The sequence below is a fragment of the Siniperca chuatsi genome, linkage group LG18, assembly GCF_020085105.1.
Source record: "Siniperca chuatsi isolate FFG_IHB_CAS linkage group LG18, ASM2008510v1, whole genome shotgun sequence".
NCBI lineage: Eukaryota > Metazoa > Chordata > Actinopteri > Centrarchiformes > Sinipercidae > Siniperca > Siniperca chuatsi.
The window spans coordinates 18,820,733-18,843,313 of record NC_058059.1 but is presented as its reverse complement, the minus strand read 5'-3'; the positions used below and the strand labels follow the sequence as shown (position 1 = coordinate 18,843,313).

The window sequence follows — 22,581 nt, the reverse complement described above, 5'->3', positions numbered from 1 at the left end:
GAGTGCCAGCAGGCTACACTCGATCAGCTGCAGTCAAAAACAGTAATAACAGACAGCAAATCTAAAAACCTACCTCAAACTGTTCCACTTATGCTTGATGTTTTTTGTTTATATCATGGTTAAAAACATGATGTTCTGCAGTATCAAATACCTCTAGGTGGTCAGCAGCAACTACTGGGCGGCTGTCCTCATTTTTGTTTTTAATAATTCGGTTTGGAAGGTCCACACTTACACTCTTTAGATTGGACAGAAGAGGAAAAGATGAGGTGATGTAAAGAATCGATCCGCTTAGAACTGGACCTCTTTCAACTCAAGGCGCTTGGAACAAGGCAGATAAAACACGAGTTACCCAGAGTGCATAAGCAATCCTCCAATGCCTCAAACCCATTGGAATCAACTAAAAAGCAGTGGCCTCCACTGCTACAATTGCTTTTAATGTGATTGCAATCTAAGGAGACCAGACCAGAGCAGACTTTGTTGTAACTGGAGATTAAAACGGTAAATACTTGCATCAATATTTAGTGCTGAGACATATCTATCTAAATATGGCGCTGTAGGTGGGAATAGTAGGGCTGGATTTTCCGATTCATTTCTTCATTTGAATTATCCGATATCTATTCATAAAATCAGAGATCGATCTTTTAATATATGCCTTTTCTCGTGGATGCGTGAAGCTTTAACCCCGTTAGGGCTGGTGTCCATAGGCTATAGGGTTTTTTTTTTTTCTGGCAGAGAAGCGCTGGAGTGAAGCGTTTCTGCGGTGAGATACAAGCAGATTGACATTAGCTACGTAGCTAAAAAGAGAAAAACAACACCCAGGTTAGAGGATGGTTTACCTGTATTTTTTCGATGTATAAGGCTGGGATGTAGCTGGTTACCCCCGAGCTGCAGCGGGACCCCAGCCACAAGTGTTAGTTGCTCCTCTCCAGGAGAAGCTTTCTCCGGCCGTAAAGTGCAGCGAGTTGGGCTCCGCGGATCAGAAGGCGTACCAAGGATGCAATACTCAAATACTTGGGGAAACTTTACAGATCTGGCTGCTTTCACGTGTTGTGCTGCTAGCTTGATGAACTCATTAAAGTGTGAATAACACAAAAAATGTATAACATATTATGCTAACATGTATCACAGAGGTTTTGTGAGTCGAGTGAAAATCTGCCATTCAGGAATACAGGTTCCCAGGCTCACCTGACTGACATCTGACAATCTTTCTAACAATCTATCTTTTTTTTTATTTAAACGTGGAAATAACAGCACAACATTTAGAAATGCAATACTTGAATTGTATATGTGTAAGGGACATTATTTCAACCTTAAATGTCGAGTTTTTTTCTTAATATCTATATATTTATTTATAATATAATGGCTGGGGAAACACTGGGGCGTCTGAGTAAAAATATCTGTCATAGGTGATTTAAAGGGTAAATTCTTAATTTAAATATTCATATTTTTAATAATGCATCAGGTTAGAGGGTTCCTTGTACAATTTACAGCATTAGTTTTCTGAGAATCTCTTTCATATCCAAGCAAAAATAGGCATTGTTACTGAAACGTCCCTAACCAAATCAATATTGAATCGAATCGAATCGATTCGGGAAATCAGTGGCAATACCCAGCTCTAGGGAATAGTGGCCACTTCCATTTTGTTGGAGGAATGTCTTTTTTTTTTTACAAAGTGCTACCTGGTTGTGATAATACAAAATTGCAAACAAAATGGAGTCATTTCCACTACTTAGTCTGTATATTCAGGACACCTTGGAGTGTATTGTCATGCTTATATCATGGCCACTTGGCACTGGCAAAAAGAGAAGCTGTGTTACAATCATCACCCATTTGTTATTGACAGTTTAACCCATGTTTATCTGTTTAACTGATTAAGACATCCTGTTGATGATTTTCTTGGAGGCCATGGTATATTTAAGTTCTGTAGACTGTTCTGGGTGTCTTGGTGGACTGATTATATTTGATGGTCTTGGCAGACGCACTCCTATCTCATCTGTTGTGGCTTTTTTGTTTTACATTTACATACATTATACTGTATGTTCTGCTAATGCACAAGGAGATGTAAATGTTGCAGCAAAGGTCCTCATATTCCTCTGCTCTTCATTTTTTTATCTCACTTAATGTAAATATAAACTGTGGTTTTGACAGGAAGCCTTGACAGTTTGAGGACCCTACTGCCATTGTGTGTGTCTTTGCGTGTTAGGCATGTTATCTTTGAACGCCCCATGCTGGAACCACATCTCACAGCCCTGCAATGTATTTAACATATCCAGACAACTCAGGGAAATGGAGACTGACACTGAGAAAATAAAAAGATGATGAGAAAGACATAAAACAGAGACAGAAAGAGAGAAAAGCAGGCAGGCACATACCCGCTTGCCCACAGGTTTGGAGTCTGTTTTTAAGGTCTCAGCATACCTGTTACTCCGTAGACTCATGCCCACTGTCCGCAACTATTAATGCGCAGTCATCCTTGCGGGAGTTGCCATTGCGCGCCAACTCTGTAGTTAGCACTGTGGACAAATCTACAGAAAGCACGACTGAAATCCACCCAGAAAGTTGACATATTAGGTAAATAATTAGGTAAAACCACATATTCCTTTGTGGAATGCTGGCCGTTTTGTTCAGTTAAAATTAACAAACCAAAGTTTACTACAGAGTGTCTTCACTGTCAAATCTAGGCGACACATACAGTATCTTGACAGCATGCGTCAGCATTCCCAGAGATGGAACAATGAGACTCTGTTATCAAATATGTCCTGTAGTGAATGTCCAAATTGTCCCATACTGAGAAGCAGATAAAGACATATCAAGATTGTATTCCCATGCAAGTTAGACAAAAGGATGTTGGTCAGAGTGACCAATAGTTCTAATCATCTGTCTGTCACACGAGGGCACAAGCCACAATGACGCAATTTCAGAGACTCGTGCTGGCGGGCACTGGACTGCATCAGCTTGAGAAAAAAACCTACAGTGGCCTTTACTGTACAGGGACGTTCAGACATGAATCCCTCACTTACTCCTTGTTTACCTGCTGCCCTCCCATTAATTTACTTCCTTGCAACTATTCATTCCTCCATGCCATAATGCCATGATTCTGTTTTTTGTGTGTGTGTGTGTGTGTGTGTGTGTGTGTGTGTGTGTGTGTGTGTGTGTGAGAGAGAGAGAGAGAGAGAGAGAGAGAGAGAGAGAGAGATGGAGGTGTATGTTAAAATCATGTAGCCTAAGGGAAGTCTTAAGTAAGTGGGAAACTACAGAAAGAGGAACCAAAACCAAAAAAGAAATGATTTTCAATCCAGCTGTGAGAATATCCCTTGTCAGAAATATCAGCCTGTTGCATTGCTGGTCTTTTGTCTTGTGTTGCTGTGGTGCTGAATGTGAAGCTACTGTAAAGAGACCTTATACACATCTTTAAATGTGATGCATTAGTCTTTACTGCTGACACAGAAGTGTTTTTTGTCTGAGATATTACTGAAGACTGTTCATGAAGACACCTGCACCTCCCAGATGTTAAATTTCAAATGCAATTTCCTCTGGTGCAGCGGTCAGTCCACAATGTTAAATCAGATGCAGTGGATAAATTCCATCCCCTCCTCCCACATCTCTGCCCCTAAATGGGAACACATTAAAATGCATAATGAGAAACAAAATGACAAAGCAAAAACATGTGTTTAGAAATGTTTGCAAATTGATTAAAAATCAATGAATTAAATCTCTCATTCACATAAGTATTCAATAAGATTCTCCCCCCTGGTGAGACAAAATGCAGCCAAATATTCAGAGGTTCTTGAAGTAAACTTGCTCCAGAGTACACGCAACCTCAGACTGGGGCGAATGTTCACCTTTCAGCACGACAACCTGAAGCAGACAGCCAAGACAATGCTGGAGTGGCTGCAGGATAGGTCTCTGAATGTCACTGAATGGCTCAGCCAAAGCCTGGACTTGAACACCACGGAACATTTGCGGAGAGACCTGAAGATGGCAGTTCACAGACGCTCGCCATCCAGTGTGACTGAGCTTGAAAGGATTTACCAGGAAATATGGGAGAAAGTGCACAAAGCTTGTACTTACCTAAGAAGACTTGAAGCTGTAATTGCTGCCAAAGGTGCTTCTATAAAGTACTGAATAAAAGCTCTGAATACTTACTGTAAATGAAAGATTTCTAATAAATTTGTGAACATTTCTTAAAACACATTTTCGCTTTGTCATCATGGGCTATTGTGTGTATGTTAACTGTCAATCCATTTTAATCATAAAGTCTGTAAAAAGTAAATGGGTCTAAATACTTTCCGAAGCCACCGTATCTCTTTTTATTCCCTCTTTTTCTTCTCTTCCTTTTGCGAAGCACTTGGTAACTACTGTTTTCAAAAGTGCAAAATAAATAAAACTTGCTTGCTTTTGGCTTTCAGTCTGGTCTTCAGCAAGTGAAACATGAACAGTTGGACTGAGGTCAGGTGACTGGCTTGGCTGGTCAAGAACATTCCACTGCTTGGCCATAAAAACTCCTTGGTTGTCTTGTGTGTGTGTTTAAATATATTGTCCGGCTGCATTTTTCTAAAATTGGGAATTTGGGGACTATATAAAAGGGCCTCAAGTCACCCAATATGGATATGAAGTTCCTCAGCCTTAGAGCTAAAAGTCAGCACTTTAACCTCATTTTCATAGGTTTATTGTAAATGGAATGTGCTGAAATATAGCCAAAATAGTTTCCAAATACGTACACACTGCACTGTATTTCACAGTTTTCCTGCAGTGTCTTATAATTACTTTGCATGGAAGATTCTTTAAGTCTAATGCATATTGTACACAAACCTTTCAAATTTACTTTCAGTGCAGATCGTGGCCATACATGCATGCAAGCATTTGTTTCCATTCAGTGTACAGCATTGGTGATTTATACAAGCGACAGTCCAGAGCATTCAGCGATGAATTTGAAAAACGCTTTTGAGTCAAACCCCGAAATCTCTGCAGACCGCACTGATGCAATCCCATATTGCATCTGAGCTACGGTGATGTAATCTGTAGATTCTGTCTCCAATAGTGTGATTTCATTAGAGGATGACTGAACACACCCAGCAATAAACTGCATAGAAATTTGACACATATGTTGGAGGCTGTTTATCTGGACCCAGTCATTGTTAAATATTTGGAGAAGTTTGGTTATCATATCATGCCACTTCAAATGCAAACAATCAATGCACAATTGTAAATGCATTAAAGTCACATACTGTATCTTACTGTGTCAAAAGGACATCAAGTTCCCCCAATTCCTCTTGTGTCTTAAAAAAAACCCAAGCAACATCCACATTTAAATCAGGTACTGTACGTGATATGTCTTTGAGGTCCTGGGTTTCAAGTTTCTCTCTTATAAGTGTGCACAGTTTATTTGTGTATTAGTATATAGTATGTGTGCATGTTCATGTACAAAAGAGTCAATTTTCAGAAATTCATTTTGTTTAACACTATAAACACACACACACCCTTTTGCATCAATTCCTCCTTGACACATTTCACATCCCCTAAAAACAGACACAATTTTAAAATCCTTTATACAACAGTTAGTTCCAACCAAGTAATTTGATTGGACAAGAGGCACTGAGTACTGATATACAGTACAACAGCACTGGGACTTTAAACTACACATGTATCACTCCGCTTTACAGGCTTTCTAATAACCGTTAATTATATTAACGGTTATTAGGCTATCTATCTTAGATTGTAACAAGCTTTGCATCGCAAAAATGGACATATTTGCACAAATTACGTTTGATTTAAATTATGAATGGTCGTCAGAAGAGGGCGAAGGGAAGGAAAGAAGCCTGGATACTTCAGCGCAAACCTCCAGGTGTACACATATGACATCAGCTGACCTCGACAAATTAGAGAAGAGCAAAAATGAAGCTAACGCTGCCTTCACATGATAAGAAATTTGCTCTTTGCTCACCGCAAGGTAGGCCGCATAGTGCAGACAGTTGCCGAGGCAAAGCGCAGTGCAAGTATATGTAATCAAAAAGTGCGCTAAGCTAACTTTAGCATTAGATTTAGCTAAGTTTGTAAACTACATACCTTTTCACAAATGTGGTAGCCCCATCTGACTGCTGACATTTTGCCATGCATTACTTTTCCTGGTGAGATCGTGGTATGTTTTTGTGGGACTGTGAGCATTAGCTTTTCTTCCATCATTCTCTACCTCCCCTGCTTGCATGTGTCGCTTCTGGCTACGTCGCATACAGCTGTTATCTCATTGGTTGTGTTTTGAAAGGCCAGCAGCAACCAAGGTCAAAGTAGTACAAAAGAGTCAATTTTCAGAAATTCATTTTGTTTAACACTATAAACACACACACACCCTTTTGCATCAATTCCTCCTTGACACATTTCACATCCCCTAAAAACAGACACAATTTTAAAATCCTTTATACAACAGTTAGTTCCAACCAAGTAATTTGATTGGACAAGAGGCACTGAGTACTGATATACAGTACAACAGCACTGGGACTTTAAACTACACATGTATCACTCCGCTTTACAGGCTTTCTAATAACCGTTAATTATATTAACGGTTATTAGGCTATCTATCTTAGATTGTAACAAGCTTTGCATCGCAAAAATGGACATATTTGCACAAATTACGTTTGATTTAAATTATGAATGGTCGTCAGAAGAGAGGCGAAGGGAAGGAAAGAAGCCTGGATACTTCAGCGCAAACCTCCAGGTGTACACATATGACATCAGCTGACCTCGACAAATTAGAGAAGAGCAAAAATGAAGCTAACGCTGCCTTCACATGATAAGAAATTTGCTCTTTGCTCACCATAAGGTAGGCCGCATAGTGCAGACAGTTGCCGAGGCAAAGCGCAGTGCAAGTATATGTAATCAAAAAGTGCGCTAAGCTAACTTTAGCATTAGATTTAGCTAAGTTTGTAAACTACATACCTTTTCACAAATGTGGTAGCCCCATCTGACTGCTGACATTTTGCCATGCATTACTTTTCCTGGTGAGATCGTGGTATGTTTTTGTGGGACTGTGAGCATTAGCTTTTCTTCCATCATTCTCTACCTCCCCTGCTTGCATGTGTCGCTTCTGGCTACGTCGCATACAGCTGTTATCTCATTGGTTGTGTTTTGAAAGGCCAGCAGCAACCAAGGTCAAAGTTGAAATAATCTGAACTTTGAGCACAGTGCTCGGTGGCAATTTTGAGCAGTGCGTCCCGCCAAGGGTAGCGCTTCCGCCTAGTTGGGCGCGGTTTTACCGCTGATCATGTGAGGGGGCCTTAACAAACAACATGGGCTTTGAACTGCTTTCAGACTTGGATAAGTCTAAACAATATAACCATTGGCATTCAGTCCGTTAAGAAGACCGCGCTGAATGTAATCATGAGGCAGTTTACCCCTCTGCCCGGTAGCATCACTCGAAAAATATCTGAGCAAAATTCGCCTGGTGCAAAAGCCCTCTATCTTCAGCCCAGGAGGGTAACATCGGAGACAGACAGCGTCTGGTATACAGCCATTCCCCTGGGAGTAAACCAGCTGTCACTGATGTTACCCAGGATGTGCAAAGAGGCAGGGACACACACAATTACAACCACAGCCTGAGAGCCACTGTCATACAGAAACTGTCTAAGGCGGGACTCGAGGCGAGGGACATAATGTCAGTGAGTGGGCATAGGTGAGATGCTTTCTATGAACATACAGAGACTATGATGTGAATTGTGATTTATAACAAGTCGCGGAACATAAAAAAGACAAACAAAAAGTTGTTGATCTTGCAGGTCTGAAAGCTAGTTAACAAGTTACTGGAGACCATCCATGGTGAGCAGGAAACGATGGAGCAACGTACTGTCTGATCAAGCTGTTAACTCATCAGACTCACACATTCCACCAAAGCGACTGTCAACAGACTCTTATTTCACTGGTTGCACAATAAATGGAAACATACATACAGTATAAATGTAGGCTACATGATACAAAGTAGCTGGCCTACAGTAACCTGTATAGACACAAAGTAGCATGCTAGTGTGCAGCAAAATGTGTGTGTTGCTTGGCAACAGTCCGGTCCTAGTTCAGTTGCAGAACTATTTGTGTTGGTGGAGCCAAATAAATGATTAAATAAACAAACAAATCATAATCTGCTTATTACTGTTAACTGATAAATGGCGCTTGTAGAACTGCGGCTTATTCAGTACAACAGCACTCCCTCTCGTGTGATATTGATTTATTAAAACATTGCTCTCTGCCGCCACTAGCTGTCAAAAACTGCACAAATGCCACTAAGTTTAGGTGTGACGTGGTGTACACGCCATGTCTTTGCGTCAAACAGAGCTTATGCTTATGCTGCTCTAAACTGCATTTCTGAAGGCTTTCCAAGGATTAATTTCATGGTTATATTTTTTTCCTGTTCCTGCCATTTAGCATGAAAGCCTCCTTTACCAAAACATGTGGAACAGATCATAGCAGAAAGACCTTAAAGCAAAGAAGGTTAAAATGGTGTGTTATACGCTGCTCTGCAGATAATAACCCGTGAGTTGGATTTCGGTTGTCACTAGACTTTCCTAAGCTAAGATCCCTGGAAGAATTTATAGCCAAATTAAAATGGCTTTTATATTTTATTTATGATTCTGGCTGTTATTTAGAAATAAAACATTGCTCTGAGTGGCTTTGGACAAACCAGAAGCCATTGTGAAGCCCACTCAGCCTGTCTCTACAGAGCTGTGTGTGATTTAGCAAGTTAACTCCTCCCTGGGGAATAAAACATTATTTTGTCAGAGTACGTCCAAGAGTAAATGCCCAAGAAGTGCTTCTGTTGGTGATGTGATGAAATGCTGCTTCTTGAATCTCCTGTAGTTTGGTTTCCTTTTTCTTACTAGCCTATTCTGTTCTATTCTATTCTATTCTAGTGGAGTTAAGTCAAGTCAAATATGTTCTAGTCTCTTAGAAAAAATCACATTCTATTCTATTCTGTTTGAATCGAGTTCAGTCGAGTTCAGATGAGTTGAGTCTAGTCGAGTTAAGTTTTAATTGGCTTTTCTACAATAATATTATCTAAACGAGTCAAGTTTAATCGAATCAAATATGGTCTACTATATAAAACAAAGCACATTCTATTTTATTCTAGTCATGTCAAGTCAAATATGGTCTAGTTTAATCTTTCATCAATTCCCTGTGGAATATTTCTCAGTATAGACTCCCAGATCAGAGATTGGCATCCAGGCATCTCTCTGACAAATACTAATCACGTTCTATTCAGTTCTATACAAATATGTTTCCTATTCTAAGCCATCACATGTAATGACTGAACATGTGTCTGTGCGGGGCTTCGTGTGCTGAAATGGAAGTGCTTAAGTGGTTGGAGGGGTATCATCCACTGACGAGCCGTGAATCAGCCCGTCACGGCTGCAGTCACACATGACTCAACACCAACTCTCAATCCAACCCTTGTACTGAGCTCAGCCGCTCCGCAGCAACTGTTTGAGAGTATGTGCGAGTGTGAGGGTGTGTGTGTGTGTGGGTGGGTGTGAGGGTGTGTGTGTGTGGGTGGGTGTGAGGGTGTGTGGGTATGTGGGTTGTGTGCGCTCGCCCATGATGTTAAAGAGAAAGTGAGAGAATGAAAGCCTATGTGTGTGTGTGTGTTTGTGTGTATTCTGGGTTGTAGAAGTCCTGTTTCTCTGCTTTCTGGGGTGGGAGTATGGAAACAATGGGCACATTGTGTGGAGAGTTGGCGAAGAAGAGATGGGGGGAGGTTGAGGAGGAGGAGTGAGGTGGAGAGGAGAGGAGGAGACAGGAGAGGAAAGCAGAGGAACAGAGAGATGCCAGAAGATGAGTTGAAGGGAGAGAAGAGAAGAGAGAGGTTAAAGGGAAGGAGTAAAGAGGAGGAGATGAGAAGTTAAGATATGGGAAAAGGGTGGGGTGAGAGGAATAACAGCGGGAGGAATGGGAGCAAGAAAAGGACTGGGCAATGTGGAGAAGAGTTAAGGGGAGAGGAAAGGACGAAGGAGAAGGAGAGGAGAGGACCAAGGGACAGAGGTAAGGGAGAGGCGAGAAACTATGGAAAGGGAAAGGTAAGGAGGAGAGGAAAGAAAAAGAGTGGAGAAGAGTTGAGAGGGTGTGAGGTGAGAGGATACCGGACGCTTAGAAAGCAGGAGAAACAGGGTCAAAATGAGTAGAGTGATGTGTGGAACATAGTTGGTAAGGAGGACAAGTGAAGGGAGATTATTATGAAAAAAGGAGGAGAGGAGTGATGGCAGTATGGAAAGTTAGTCTTCTCACTTTCACTTGTCATACATACATATATCCACGTTGCCACATCAGTGCCAAGTGGGAATTTGTGGATCAGGCTCACATTCAAAAGTGAAATCTTAATACCCTGACTGCAATAGAAGGTAGCTCATAAGTCATCTCAGTCTGCACCAAGATGCAGGTAAATCAGGCTTTTTAAACCAATATGAGATAGTAGCCCTGACACCTCCCAACAAATGGGTAGACCTGATCCAGGACTGGCATACTGCATCACATCCTGGACATTTCAGTCACTCAAGATACAAACTTACTGGATGGTAGCCAAAATGATGTCAGGTGGGTATAAAGTAACAAAAAACACAATTTACTGTACAGTATATAGTACTTACTACAGTATAATGATAATTGGACCCCAGATGCTATTAACCTTAGTTACTGGCAAATTGTTAACTAACTAATCTGAGGCCCAAATTAAACATTGGGAGGAGAAGTTTGACTCTAAAGGAGAATCTGCAGACAGTTTGCAAGCATTCAGTGAAGAGATTTTCTATCACTTTCAGATGTTACCTCCATCACTCATAACTCATTCACATCAAAGTGTGGTTTGAGAAATGCTGCACAGCTGAACTCAGCAATTTGGGTGATTTATTTTATATACTAAAAATAGTTTTACATCTTTAAAAATCATCATCATTCCCCAGATGTGTACAAGAGTATCATTGTTCTGCATGATAATTTATGCATAACTGTAATCACTCTTAGATGTTTCGTGACATTTTATGAAAATGAATAATTCTTACAAGGCTAGAAACCACAGAGCCAGCAATTGACTGTGAGATACCATGCTGAAGAACTGCAGGGGCTATTTCTTGGACAATAAAACATTAGCATTTTTGTCTGAACATCCAAATGAGCTTCATATGATCATGTTTTTCTGAGTTCCAAAGCCAGAAGTAAAAGAGAAAATCATCATAATTCCCCGTGAAACTGTATATCAAAATTGACTTTGAAATGAAAGAGCTCAAGTCTATCTTGAGCTCTTTCAATTTTATGTATATAGCCCAATATCACAAATCACAAATTTGGCTCAAGAGGCTTTACAATCTGTGCAGCACACAACACCCTCTATCCTTAGACCATTGATTCGGATGAGGAAAAACTCCCCAATATAACTTTTTAATGGGTAAAAAGTGGAATAAACCTCAGGAAGAGCAACAGAGGAGGGATTGGGGACCGGACAGTACAGTGTGTACAGAATAGATCGATAGAGTAAAATTACAGTATGGACAATGAGGATGACAAAATAATAGTTAGATTGTAACATATATGAAGAATATGGATCTGTTACGATGTGCGACTTCAGGTGTCACCAAACAGACCTGAGCCACATGACCTCCTCTCCGCCATGGAAAAGGACAGACTACAAAAACACACAGGAAGCGAAGCTCAATCACACCATTCACACAGATAGGAGAGAAAAGAAACAAACACACAAATGGAGAGAGAGAGAGAGAGAGAGAGAGAGAGAGAGAGAGAGAGAGAGAGAGAAGAGGAGAGGCTGAATCTCCTGGAGGACGAAGATCCAGATCCAAACATCTGGAAAGAGACACCGACAGCCAGGGGGCAGAGAGGTCCCAGGACGTCCATCTTTTTCATCAGTTCCCTGTGGAATATTTCTCAGCACAGACTCTCAGATCAGAGAACCAGAGATTGGCCAGACACTTATCTGACACACTAATAAATGTTCTCTAATACAGACTAAACTTTCTCACTGCGTAGGAATAACATGTCAAACATGAAATTTAGTGGTGTTCCCCTTAAAGTATTATTCCTCTCAAGACTGTATTAACAATAGTAGCCAGAAGGTTGGATGATGGATTGTTGCGAAACTGGGAGCAGACTTTGGTTTAGTTACGGTCTGAAGTTTATTCAACTTCTGTTCTAGCATTGATCTGATAGGACCATTTGTAACTGCCCTCTAGAACGACATGTAGAAGTGTTTTCTGATGTGACGCCCCTGTCGGCAGGATGACATCGTTTGTCGGTGCCTTACAAAACCGTTACAAATCTGTTTTATGATGTGACAAACGCGATGGTTAAGGTTTGGTTAGATCTAGGCACAAACACGACTTGGGTTAGGGTTAGGGAAAGATCGTGGTTTGGGTTAGATTAATTTCTTCATTGTTAGGGGACGTTCGTCGTCATGATTACAGTAATGACCATGTGGTTACAGTCAGGGAACGACTGGGGCTAAAAGAAACCAATGTCGAACAGCGGTCTCCTGTGTTAAAGTCAGAAGTTTTGTTGACCCGTCCAACCATCTAAAGCACATTACCTCCTCCTGTCATAATTACTTAATCACTTGAACGTAAACATGTTGTTTTGGGGTATTGGGGGGGGGTATTAATATATTTGTAGCCCCTTTAGCACTGTTACGTCAAAATTTCCTTGTGTACACAAAGAAATGTCAAAATCTTAAAGATGGATTCCATGACATGAAGCCATTCCATTTTGGGCACTCCAGCTCTCCTAAAGTCAAAATGTCAAGTTTGCACACAAGATGCCTCATAATCCATTCAGAAGATTCCCATAAAATTTCCATAAACCTTTTGATTCTCCTCACCCCATCTTCAAGAGTTGCTCATTTCAGCGTGTAATGGACTTTGCAGTCACTAGCAGCAGCAAGTGGGACTTAGACTTTTGGTCTTGGCAGCTTTCAACAACTCTGAGGAGGCAGGAATATCTCGTCCTGTGAGGAAGTGTCTCATTCCTCTGAAGTTAAAACATGAAAAGCACAGTACAGTAAGTTTATGTGTTTGTTCATTTGCAAACAACAGATGAAGTGTGTATGATTGTAACAGTAAAACAGAGACTAGGATCACTGAGTGCGTGTGTTAATTAGACGAATGTTAGGAATATACGGATGTAGCCCTGGTGCTGATGCTTGAGTTATGACCTCACTTGTATGGATTCCAGGGTGGTCCTTTCACAGACTGTTAGACAGTTACACACAGACACACACACACACACACACACACACACACACACACACGTACACACAAAACACACTTTCTTCTCTCTCTCTCTCCACACAGCCAGACTCTATCACACATTACTAACAAGCATGAAGAGAGTGTGTCGACACACACTCAAGCACAGCGAGCATTTTGTTCTGTCTTTAACACTCGAGGTTCAACACATTGTACACACACACACTCCCAAACTTTCCTCTTTCACTCACTCACACACACACTCTAAAATGCTTCAACTTCTTTTTCATAGTGCACACATGCACACCCAGGTGCGGGAACACAGAAATCTAAAATCCCCTCTTTCTGTGTCGTCTTTCTTGCTCAATGTTTCCTTTTTACAAGACCCACCCTCCGGCTGTTGCTAACGAACACACACACACACACACACTCACACACACACACACAATGACAGGATCTCTCTCTGCAGACTAAGGGTCTGATGAAAGTGTTGGGAATGTGTACTGAGAGGTCACTGACACTTCCTCCACTTTCTAGTACTGACGACTCGCCTCAGGCATCTAATGCCCCGGTGACTGCTCCCTCCAGACGTTTAATGGCCATAAGCCACAGATGACAGAATAGATAAGCTTTCATCTGGGGCGGTAGCTGTCATAGAGCGCTCCCTCACTGTGGATCCATCCTACTTTAGTGTTGCATGCTGTCATTCAGCTACTCCTTTCACTGCTTCTTAATGGCTGAGTTACTGCCTTCTCTGGATATAAACAACAATTAAAAACCTCAAAATTACATGCGGGTCTGATAATGTCCTTTCTAAAGTGATCACCACAGACATCAAAGGGAAAAAATATAACTCTAACCCTTTTTTAATGTATTATCTGATCAATAAAAGTAGTTTTCTTGAAGGATAGGTTCACATTTTTTCAAGTCTCTCTTAAAACAATGCACAAATATACTCCGAGTTATAGCTGAAGTTAATATGAGTCTTCAGCAGTCTAAGTTAGAACAAATCAAGTAGCTATCTTCCAAAGTTATTTACAAATTCTTTTTTTTAGTACAAAATTCCCTCTTTTTGTTGACAGACAATTTGGAAGATACTCACTTGTTTTAGCTAACTCAGACTGCTGAAGTCTCATCTTAACTTCAGATACACTTTGCAACGCATTTTTGTACAGAATAAGGACAGTGGATTTTGTCCTTACATTGTAAGTGCTTTAGTAAGGGATCTCTTAATGGCCAGTATAAAAAGTAGGAATCATTATAGCAAATAAAAATTGTTTTAATATACATAAGAGCACACTTATCCCAAATAAGGATATTTTGTTTGCTCTTCCTTAAGAATTCTGAAACATTAGTCATTAGTCAAATGTAAACATGTAATGAAAAAATGTGGCCCTATTATAATGATTACTGGCCAGTGTGTATTTTTTGTCTCCTCAGAAATCATCGTGGAGAAATTGAGCAGATACATCCGGCGTGTCTGGAGCAGTACAGTATTAGCAATAATTAAATACAGCTAATAGAATGTACCATTGTTATTTCAGTGAATTAAATAACATGGCTGCAGATGGAGTCCGCTATCGGTCCGCCTCAGGAAATTGGAGATATAAACAGTCCAGAAAACCGTTTATTTAATTGATTAGGACTTCCTTTATACTGTTATTGGTGCACTGCCATGCCTAATAGACACCCGTTTTGGCTAAGGAATATAAAGGCGTTGTACACTGCCAACATTCTGAGCCAGCCTACTGTATAGTTGATGTACAGTATTGCTTTTGGCTTGAATTAGGATTAAAAATTGGCTAAATTTAGAATTTATAGCATGGGGTTCTATGAACAAATGCACAGTCAGGAACTAAATTATGGGTTATTGCTACCGGCAAAACTAATGCTCTACATTAGGTAACATGTCTTGTACATCATGGCTGTCAAAACGGTATGTTCAATGAGATTTAGTGCTCCTTAGCAGTTGAGGTGCAGGGGCTGAAAAATATTTTTGGCAAACTTCAGCTTTCACAGCTTTCAGCACTGCCTTATTTCCCAGGAGTATCCCTTATTTTTCATGGGAATTTTTGAGAGGTGAAGGTTGTGATTTTTCCAACATTGCAAATTAGTCCAAGAGGGGGGAAAAAAGAGTCCTTCGTGTTTGCAGTTCACTTTTGGCAGAGAGGAGATGTTTGCTGTGTCACTGCAGAGAGAAAAGAGGGCTTAGAGGATTTGAACGGTCATATTAGAAGGTAAATCAAGAGAGAAGGATTTCCACAAAAACACTGGCCTTTGACGCAGAACTTCTAATACTTGTTCTTTCATTCCTTGTTCCCTCTTGTTTCTGCAGTTGATACCCCCTTCTCTCTCTTTGTCTCTGTTTTACTTACACACACGCAATACTTCACACACACACACACACACACACGCACACACACACACACACACACACACACACACACACACACACACACACACACACACACACAAACACTCCACTCTACTCTAGCCCGGAGGTCCTGTTTCCGGTCTGGGGTGTATGAGAGAGACTAGCCAGCATCTGTGTGGGTCTGGAGCTTATTACACACACACACACACACACACACACACACACACACACATATGTTTCTGTGAGCATTGTTTATGTGTGTGAGTTGATTCTTAAGCGTCATGTTGCTGCTGTTGCTACTCAGTTTCCTCTGATGTGTTTTTTAAAGCAGAAACACTCATAAAGCTCCACCAGATGGAAAAAACATTTTTCAGCTTCATATCGCACGGGTTAATTCATACAGCACACATAGATACATACACACACACACAGCTACACACAAATAGCAGGCAAGCATGCAGGCACACAAACATACCACCTTGTTGCTGTTAACTGTGACTTGTGGACAAGTTTTGGTTTCAAGACCTTTTGCTCTTATAAAGCTGCTGTTCCTGTCTTAACGATGGCTGTTTTCTGTATGTGAAATACTGTCACATACTGTCTGTATCACACACACACACACACACACACAAATGACTACTAATCATGTTGAGTCTAAATCCAAAGGGGATGCAGCTAAAGTCTGCATGTTTCCTAAAGCGCTGCTTTGTGTTGAACATTATGAAAGAGGAATATATGTATTTTTTCCAAAAAGTATAGATTAACTCTTCCTTTCTTCTGAAGCATAAAAATAGGACCTGTACTCAGGAAAATCAACAGAAAGGCCGTTCTGATTAGTATAGACAGATTTTCTTTTGGTGTCCTGAATCCATGTAAATACTTAGTTGAAATAAAACATTTTTTAAAAACATTTATCATGCTTTAAATGGCAGCTAAAGTACACTTTTGCCTTTATAATGGCCATTTGATGGTGTGATGGTTTTGATTGTTGATTCCTACTGGTGATCACAGACAGGGGCGTCCTTGCTATCCAGATGCACAAATGTAATGTAATGTAAATGTTAATGCTTCATTTTTAAATTTCGTAGCAGAAATCTTGGGATAATAAAATACATAGGCCTAGACTCTCACACTCTAACACACAAACATGCCTAGACTCACACACACACACTGCTTGGGTACATTTTGAGCCAATCTCTTTGGGTTTTAGGTTTTATTTACACAGAAAATGCAATCAGATTGAAATTCACATGTATGCCAAACTCTTCGCCTGAACTACCTGGCCATTCATTACAGGGCTTTTTCCATTGCTCATTTTAATCTAGCTTTTGTGATGTTCAAACACCACACACTTGGCTTATACACTATGGTTCAGTTGCCAGTTCAAGGCAAACAACCAGATATGATCTACTGATGAAATCTAGTATTTTCATCCTGTGGGAATTGTTCTGAGATGATGATCAGTGTTACAGATCAGTGCATATGAAAAATAAGCCTAGCTTTTAAAATAAAATATCCAGCACCTCCACAAATACCACTAGAGTACAGGGAGAACCCTGTATTGATGAGATCACCTTGGTCAATATTAACAAACTTCACATAAATTGCTCAATTTATTTTTTAACATTTAATATATTTTTTCCTTTCAGAAAGCACCACTATCACCATGGATGAGGAACAGTGTTACTACAACGAGACCATCGCCTACTTCTACAATCGCAGTGGCAAGTACCTTGCTACTGACTGGAACACCGTCAGCAGGCTGGTGATGGGCCTTGGCATCACTGTGTGCATCTTCATCATGCTCGCCAACCTTCTAGTGATGATCGCCATCTACGTCAACAGGAGATTCCACTTCCCCATCTACTACCTGATGGCCAATCTGGCAGCTGCTGACTTCTTTGCTGGACTGGCCTACTTCTACTTGATGTTCAACACAGGACCAAACACGAGGCGCCTGACTGTTTCGACATGGCTGCTGCGCCAAGGCTTGATTGATACCAGCCTGACGGCATCTGTGGCCAACCTGCTCGCCATCGCCATCGAGCGCCACATCACAGTGTTCCGCATGCAGCTGCACACGCGTATGAGTAACCGCCGTGTGGTGGTGGTGATTGTCATAATCTGGACCATGTCTATAGTCATGGGGGCCATCCCCAGCGTGGGCTGGAACTGTATCTGTAATATTGAGTCTTGCTCCAACATGGCGCCGCTTTACAGCAACTCCTACCTGGTCTTCTGGGCTGTGTTTAACCTAGTGACTTTTGTTGTCATGGTGACACTATATGCCCACATCTTTGTCTATGTGCGCCAGAGGACCATGAGAATGTCACGGCACAGCTCTGGACCACGACGCAACCGAGATACCATGATGTCTCTGCTGAAAACCGTGGTGATTGTGTTGGGTAAGGAGAAAATATGATGTTTTCTTTCTTTCTTTCTTTCTTTCTTTCTTTCTTTCTTTCTTTCTTTCTATCTATCTATCTATCTATCTATCTATCTATCTATCTATCTATCTATCTATCTATCTATCTATCTATCTATCTATCTATCTATCTATCTATCTATCTATCTATCTATCCATCTATCTATCTGTAGCTGTTTATCTCTATCTAGGTATCTATCCAATACATTTATAGTGTATCTAGCTCTATCCAGCAAACTACCTCTAACGTCACTATGTATATCTAGTAATATATCTCTGTAGCAGTGAATCTGACATTTGAAGTCATTATCAGCAGCAGAACAATGAATCTGTTGATGGGTCTATCTGTGAGGATGTATATTATTCAGCACAGTGTCTGCCAAGCACGACTGTAAGCCAACCCTGTCTCCTACGAATTACGTTACAGTAATGTGCTGTGATTCTGGATGAGCAGTTTAAGCAGAAGGCTGTTCAGTGCAACGCGAATATGGTCTGAAAAATTTACGAATCAAGGCACCATTGCATTTAAATAGCATTTCATTTAGCTGATGCCAAAGAAGTGCATATGAGTAACTATAATATGTAGAAGATACCGTTATCACCAGGTAGAAGTGGAATAAATAGAAAGATTGCTGCCACAGGATAGATGTGGTTTGTTGACTTTATGGATTGTACTCTATTTTTCATTGTAAGCAAAATCACTTTCCTAATTTCCTGAAGAAAATGAAAGCGAAGATTTAACAGATGCCCACTTCTGCAAATTTTACATTTTGACAGAGAACTAATTTGGTGGGAAAATAGAGTAAGGTGAGAAAGGAGCCTGCAGGACATCTTCATGACATCCTTATACAAGCCTTTAAACGTCTTGGCTTTAAATTAGACTACTGTGTGCTGAAAATGTCTAATGTATACTGTACAGTTATACTGGGAGTATCATCTTCACTGATGCAAAATCAAAATCCTAGATGTGACTTTTGACCATGCCTGTGTTCATTAGCTGCTTGATCACACTGAGAAAGTTTTTTTTTTTTCTCAAATGCTGTGTTAATGTTATTATCACATTTCTGCTGAATGCAAACTCATAACTGGGAAAAGTGATGCACACCAGCTTCCGAGCTCCACGCATCATTTACAGTTATTATGCGGCCCCAGAATGTCCCTGTCTATGTCAAGAATTGTGAAATATTCACAGCTAATCCACAGTTATCAAGATTATTAGTTCACACTGGTTGGACAGTATAAGGGCACACTGGTAAGACATGCTTTAGGCCACCCTTTTTTTTGTACCGCTATAGAATGGATTGAAATTCTCACGTCCCATAAAGTGCGCCTCAGGAATCAGCACAACTCCCTGAGATAGAAATAATGTCCAAACCAGTGTGCAATAATCCAGAATCATCCTTCAATACAGTATTGTACTATTGTATGGTCCCATTGTTTTTGTGGTTGTAAACACATTAATGTGGTGACAAGGCTCTCTTTTGACGAAACGGCGCCTGTTTTATTTTCAAGCTGAACTGTGTGTGCAGTCTGACAGTTCTATGTCGAAGCATTCAGTAGATACAGTATGTTTCTCACTTTGCAAGTCTCCAGGCCTCTTCAGTGGTGTGTAATAAATAGAGGCATTGCTTTTTTTTTTTTTTACATGGACTGACTACAGCACCGTAGCAGACTGACTTAGTTGTGTGTAAATTAAGTTGGAGTGTGAATTGTGGGAAAAGGACTTCTTCTTCTTACTGCCTGGCAGCAGGATGTGTTTGTCCTAGACAAAACATACCAAAGGATTCCATGTGACTCGTCTCCTATGTGCTGTGTTATCTTATCCTGTTGCCTCTGTTGTCTTTACTCCAAACTTAATTCAGAGCAGCGGAAAGCAGAATGTGCTCTGCTGCATTTGCTGCTGCTTAGAGATGCTTTGTTTCGACTTATTTAACCTGCCTTGTAGTTCAGCGGTTTTGCAGAAAAGAGGCAAGCTGAGTCTCTTTTCCATGCCTCTTGATGGCTATAGGGATAGGCTAGCCACGAAGTAAAGTAATATATTAATAAGCATGTGAGTGGATTACTTTTGGTTGCACCTAATAAAGATTATTCTGGGAATAAGCTGAAAGACAAGACTATGGCCAGAATGGCAAGGTCACTCATGAAGGAAAGCACAGTTCAAATGTGGTTAATATCTCTTATTCCTCTTTTCTGCTTTGTCTTTTTTGTCATTGCCATCTTCTTCCTTGATTAATACAATAACCAAATTAAAAATATTCAGTGTTCAGGCTCCTTCTCAGCAGTATAATGTCAGTTGTGACAGTCAAACTGTTGAAACACTTTTTGATTAAATATATATTATATATATTAGCACTACATGACCTGCATTAAGAGTACAACAATGTCTTTTTCCAGTGTATAATGGTTGAAGGAAAGTTTGAAACTCCTTGTGTCGTGTCTCCTTGAGCTGCTCCTGCCTTCTTGCAGTCAGTGTTCCATACCACTACAGAGAAAAGCCCAATAAAATAAAGGCATCCAATAACATTTGCTACTATCCATAAAAAACGATTCCTTAGAAATAAAACAAAATACGTTATCTCAAGAGTTTCTCAATATCAGGTAAAAAAGATTTACTTTCTCTAGAAATGAAACTAGAAATTGAAGATTTTCATGTAAATATAAACCACTCTACAACCTACTGAAAGAGAAAGGAAATCATATACACTGAGCGACTAAACTCCCTCTGCACTTTGGCTGCATTCCGAAAAGGGTTTAGCTGACTGCTGTGATTAAAGGAAAGTTCAACAATTATTACAATCAAAGAACAAAGTGTGGTTAATTGATGAATGAGGGATACCTGTTTTGTATTTTCACTATAATATACCAGCTTTGTTTGAATGTGTAGCAGTCAAGAAAACTATGAAACATTGTGATGTGTTAATGTAGAATAAATGTATGAACAAGGACTGTTACCTCCGCCATGATCAAAAACTTTTAATGTGGCAAGGGATCGTCCGCAATCGAACAGAGCTTACAAGACAGTTCAACAAATCTCACTACTATTAATTTGAATCACTATTGTTTCACATTCACATTTCACATTCTGAACAAATCACATTTGTTTCTTTTTATTGATGCCAAACCCTTACTGGTAAAATAAGTCTTTTGAGCAAGGGTGTGATGTGTTTTAATTCAGTCTGGAATCCATTGCTGTTTCTGAGTGAGGTCATTTTTAAGCACTTGTATTGATAGAAGAGAAGTAGTTGCTTGTTTTAAGTACAATCATTTATTCACATCTCTTGGACACTTATCTCCTGTTTCATTTAAAAGAAATCCCTCTTTGCCTGTGTTTGTTTTACCCTGGCCAAAGGAAAACCATAAGTCATAACGTCATTCCGTCTCCAGCGGGGTCAAAGTTGCCATTGAGTTCTGGGTTTTGATTATGTTCGACTTCTTAGGGGAAGATTACGATGAGTCGACAAGAAAGTAAACCCCACAGCAATTCCCTGTCCACCTCCCCCCATCTGCAGACCAGACGATAATAACTGCTCCCCTGCTGGCTGCTGTCCTCTCCACTTGTCCTTCTCAGGATGCTGTAAAAGCAGCCATGGGTGATTTCTTCTAGGAAGTGCAGGATGAGATGAAAAAAAAATAAAGTTGGTCACACACACTTGCACACATGCACAAGCACAGGAACATGCATGTACACACATAGACTCTCTCACATTCATAAACTCTTAGTTAAATGAAAACAAAACCAGAATCTGGCTTGTACTTGATTTGTTTTGCCAAAGAAAATAGAGATAGGGACACACAAACACACATGTGGAAATCACATTTAAACACATACATACAAACTGAAATATCCTTCCCCTTAAAGGTACCCTGTGGAGTTGTTGACCACTAGTAGTGCAATGGAACAAAGGATTTACAAATGAGTCCCCAATTTGATTGTTCTTGTGCCCGCATACAGCATGAGGATGAGCATGCAGGTGACACGATACACATTCCCGGCAATGATTTCACACTATTCCGCTGATCTACCGGTGGCGGTAACGTGCCAAGAAAAGCAACAGTGAATACTGTTCCTGACTTCAAGTAAATGTTGCTGCATGTATGTCTTGTTGCTAGTTAGACAACCACCAAAAAACTATTCACTGAACCTTCAATTTACTCAATAACCAAATCTAGTCAACTGATACTGATCTGTTGCAAAAAGCTGTGACACGGCAGGTTACAGGCAGTCTTGCTAGTCCATTCGGCCACTGGTGCTTCTCTGCTGTAAATAAAAGTGTTTGAATGACACCAACAGAGATTCTCTTTATCACTCTTCAATGAGTCATCAGCACTGTGTGTGTGTCTGTGCGTCAGGTGTTGGCTCATGTTGGGGTCTTCTGTGAATGATTTGATTATCTTAAACCCCTTGGTGTTGTATGCGGTTGCATCGTCAGACAGTGTGGAGCGCCAAGACATACCATCGGCCAAACACATGCACACAGATGCCATATCAATGACTTACATTTGTTTCAAAATCACAATGTATAACCAATCAATGTTCAACCCAAGAACTCACTGATTTC

General features: G+C 40.4%; 1 protein-coding gene across 1 annotated transcript in view; it reads left to right on the top strand.

The window, feature by feature from the left end:
- Positions 1-22,581, top strand: part of lpar1 (lysophosphatidic acid receptor 1) — a 42,747-nt gene that overhangs the window by 4,523 nt on the left and 15,643 nt on the right. The window contains exon 2 of the mRNA XM_044174306.1: positions 17,247-18,002. Coding sequence (XP_044030241.1) covers positions 17,264-18,002 — 739 coding nt within the window. The 5' untranslated portion in view covers positions 17,247-17,263. The remainder of the gene's footprint in view (positions 1-17,246; positions 18,003-22,581) is intronic.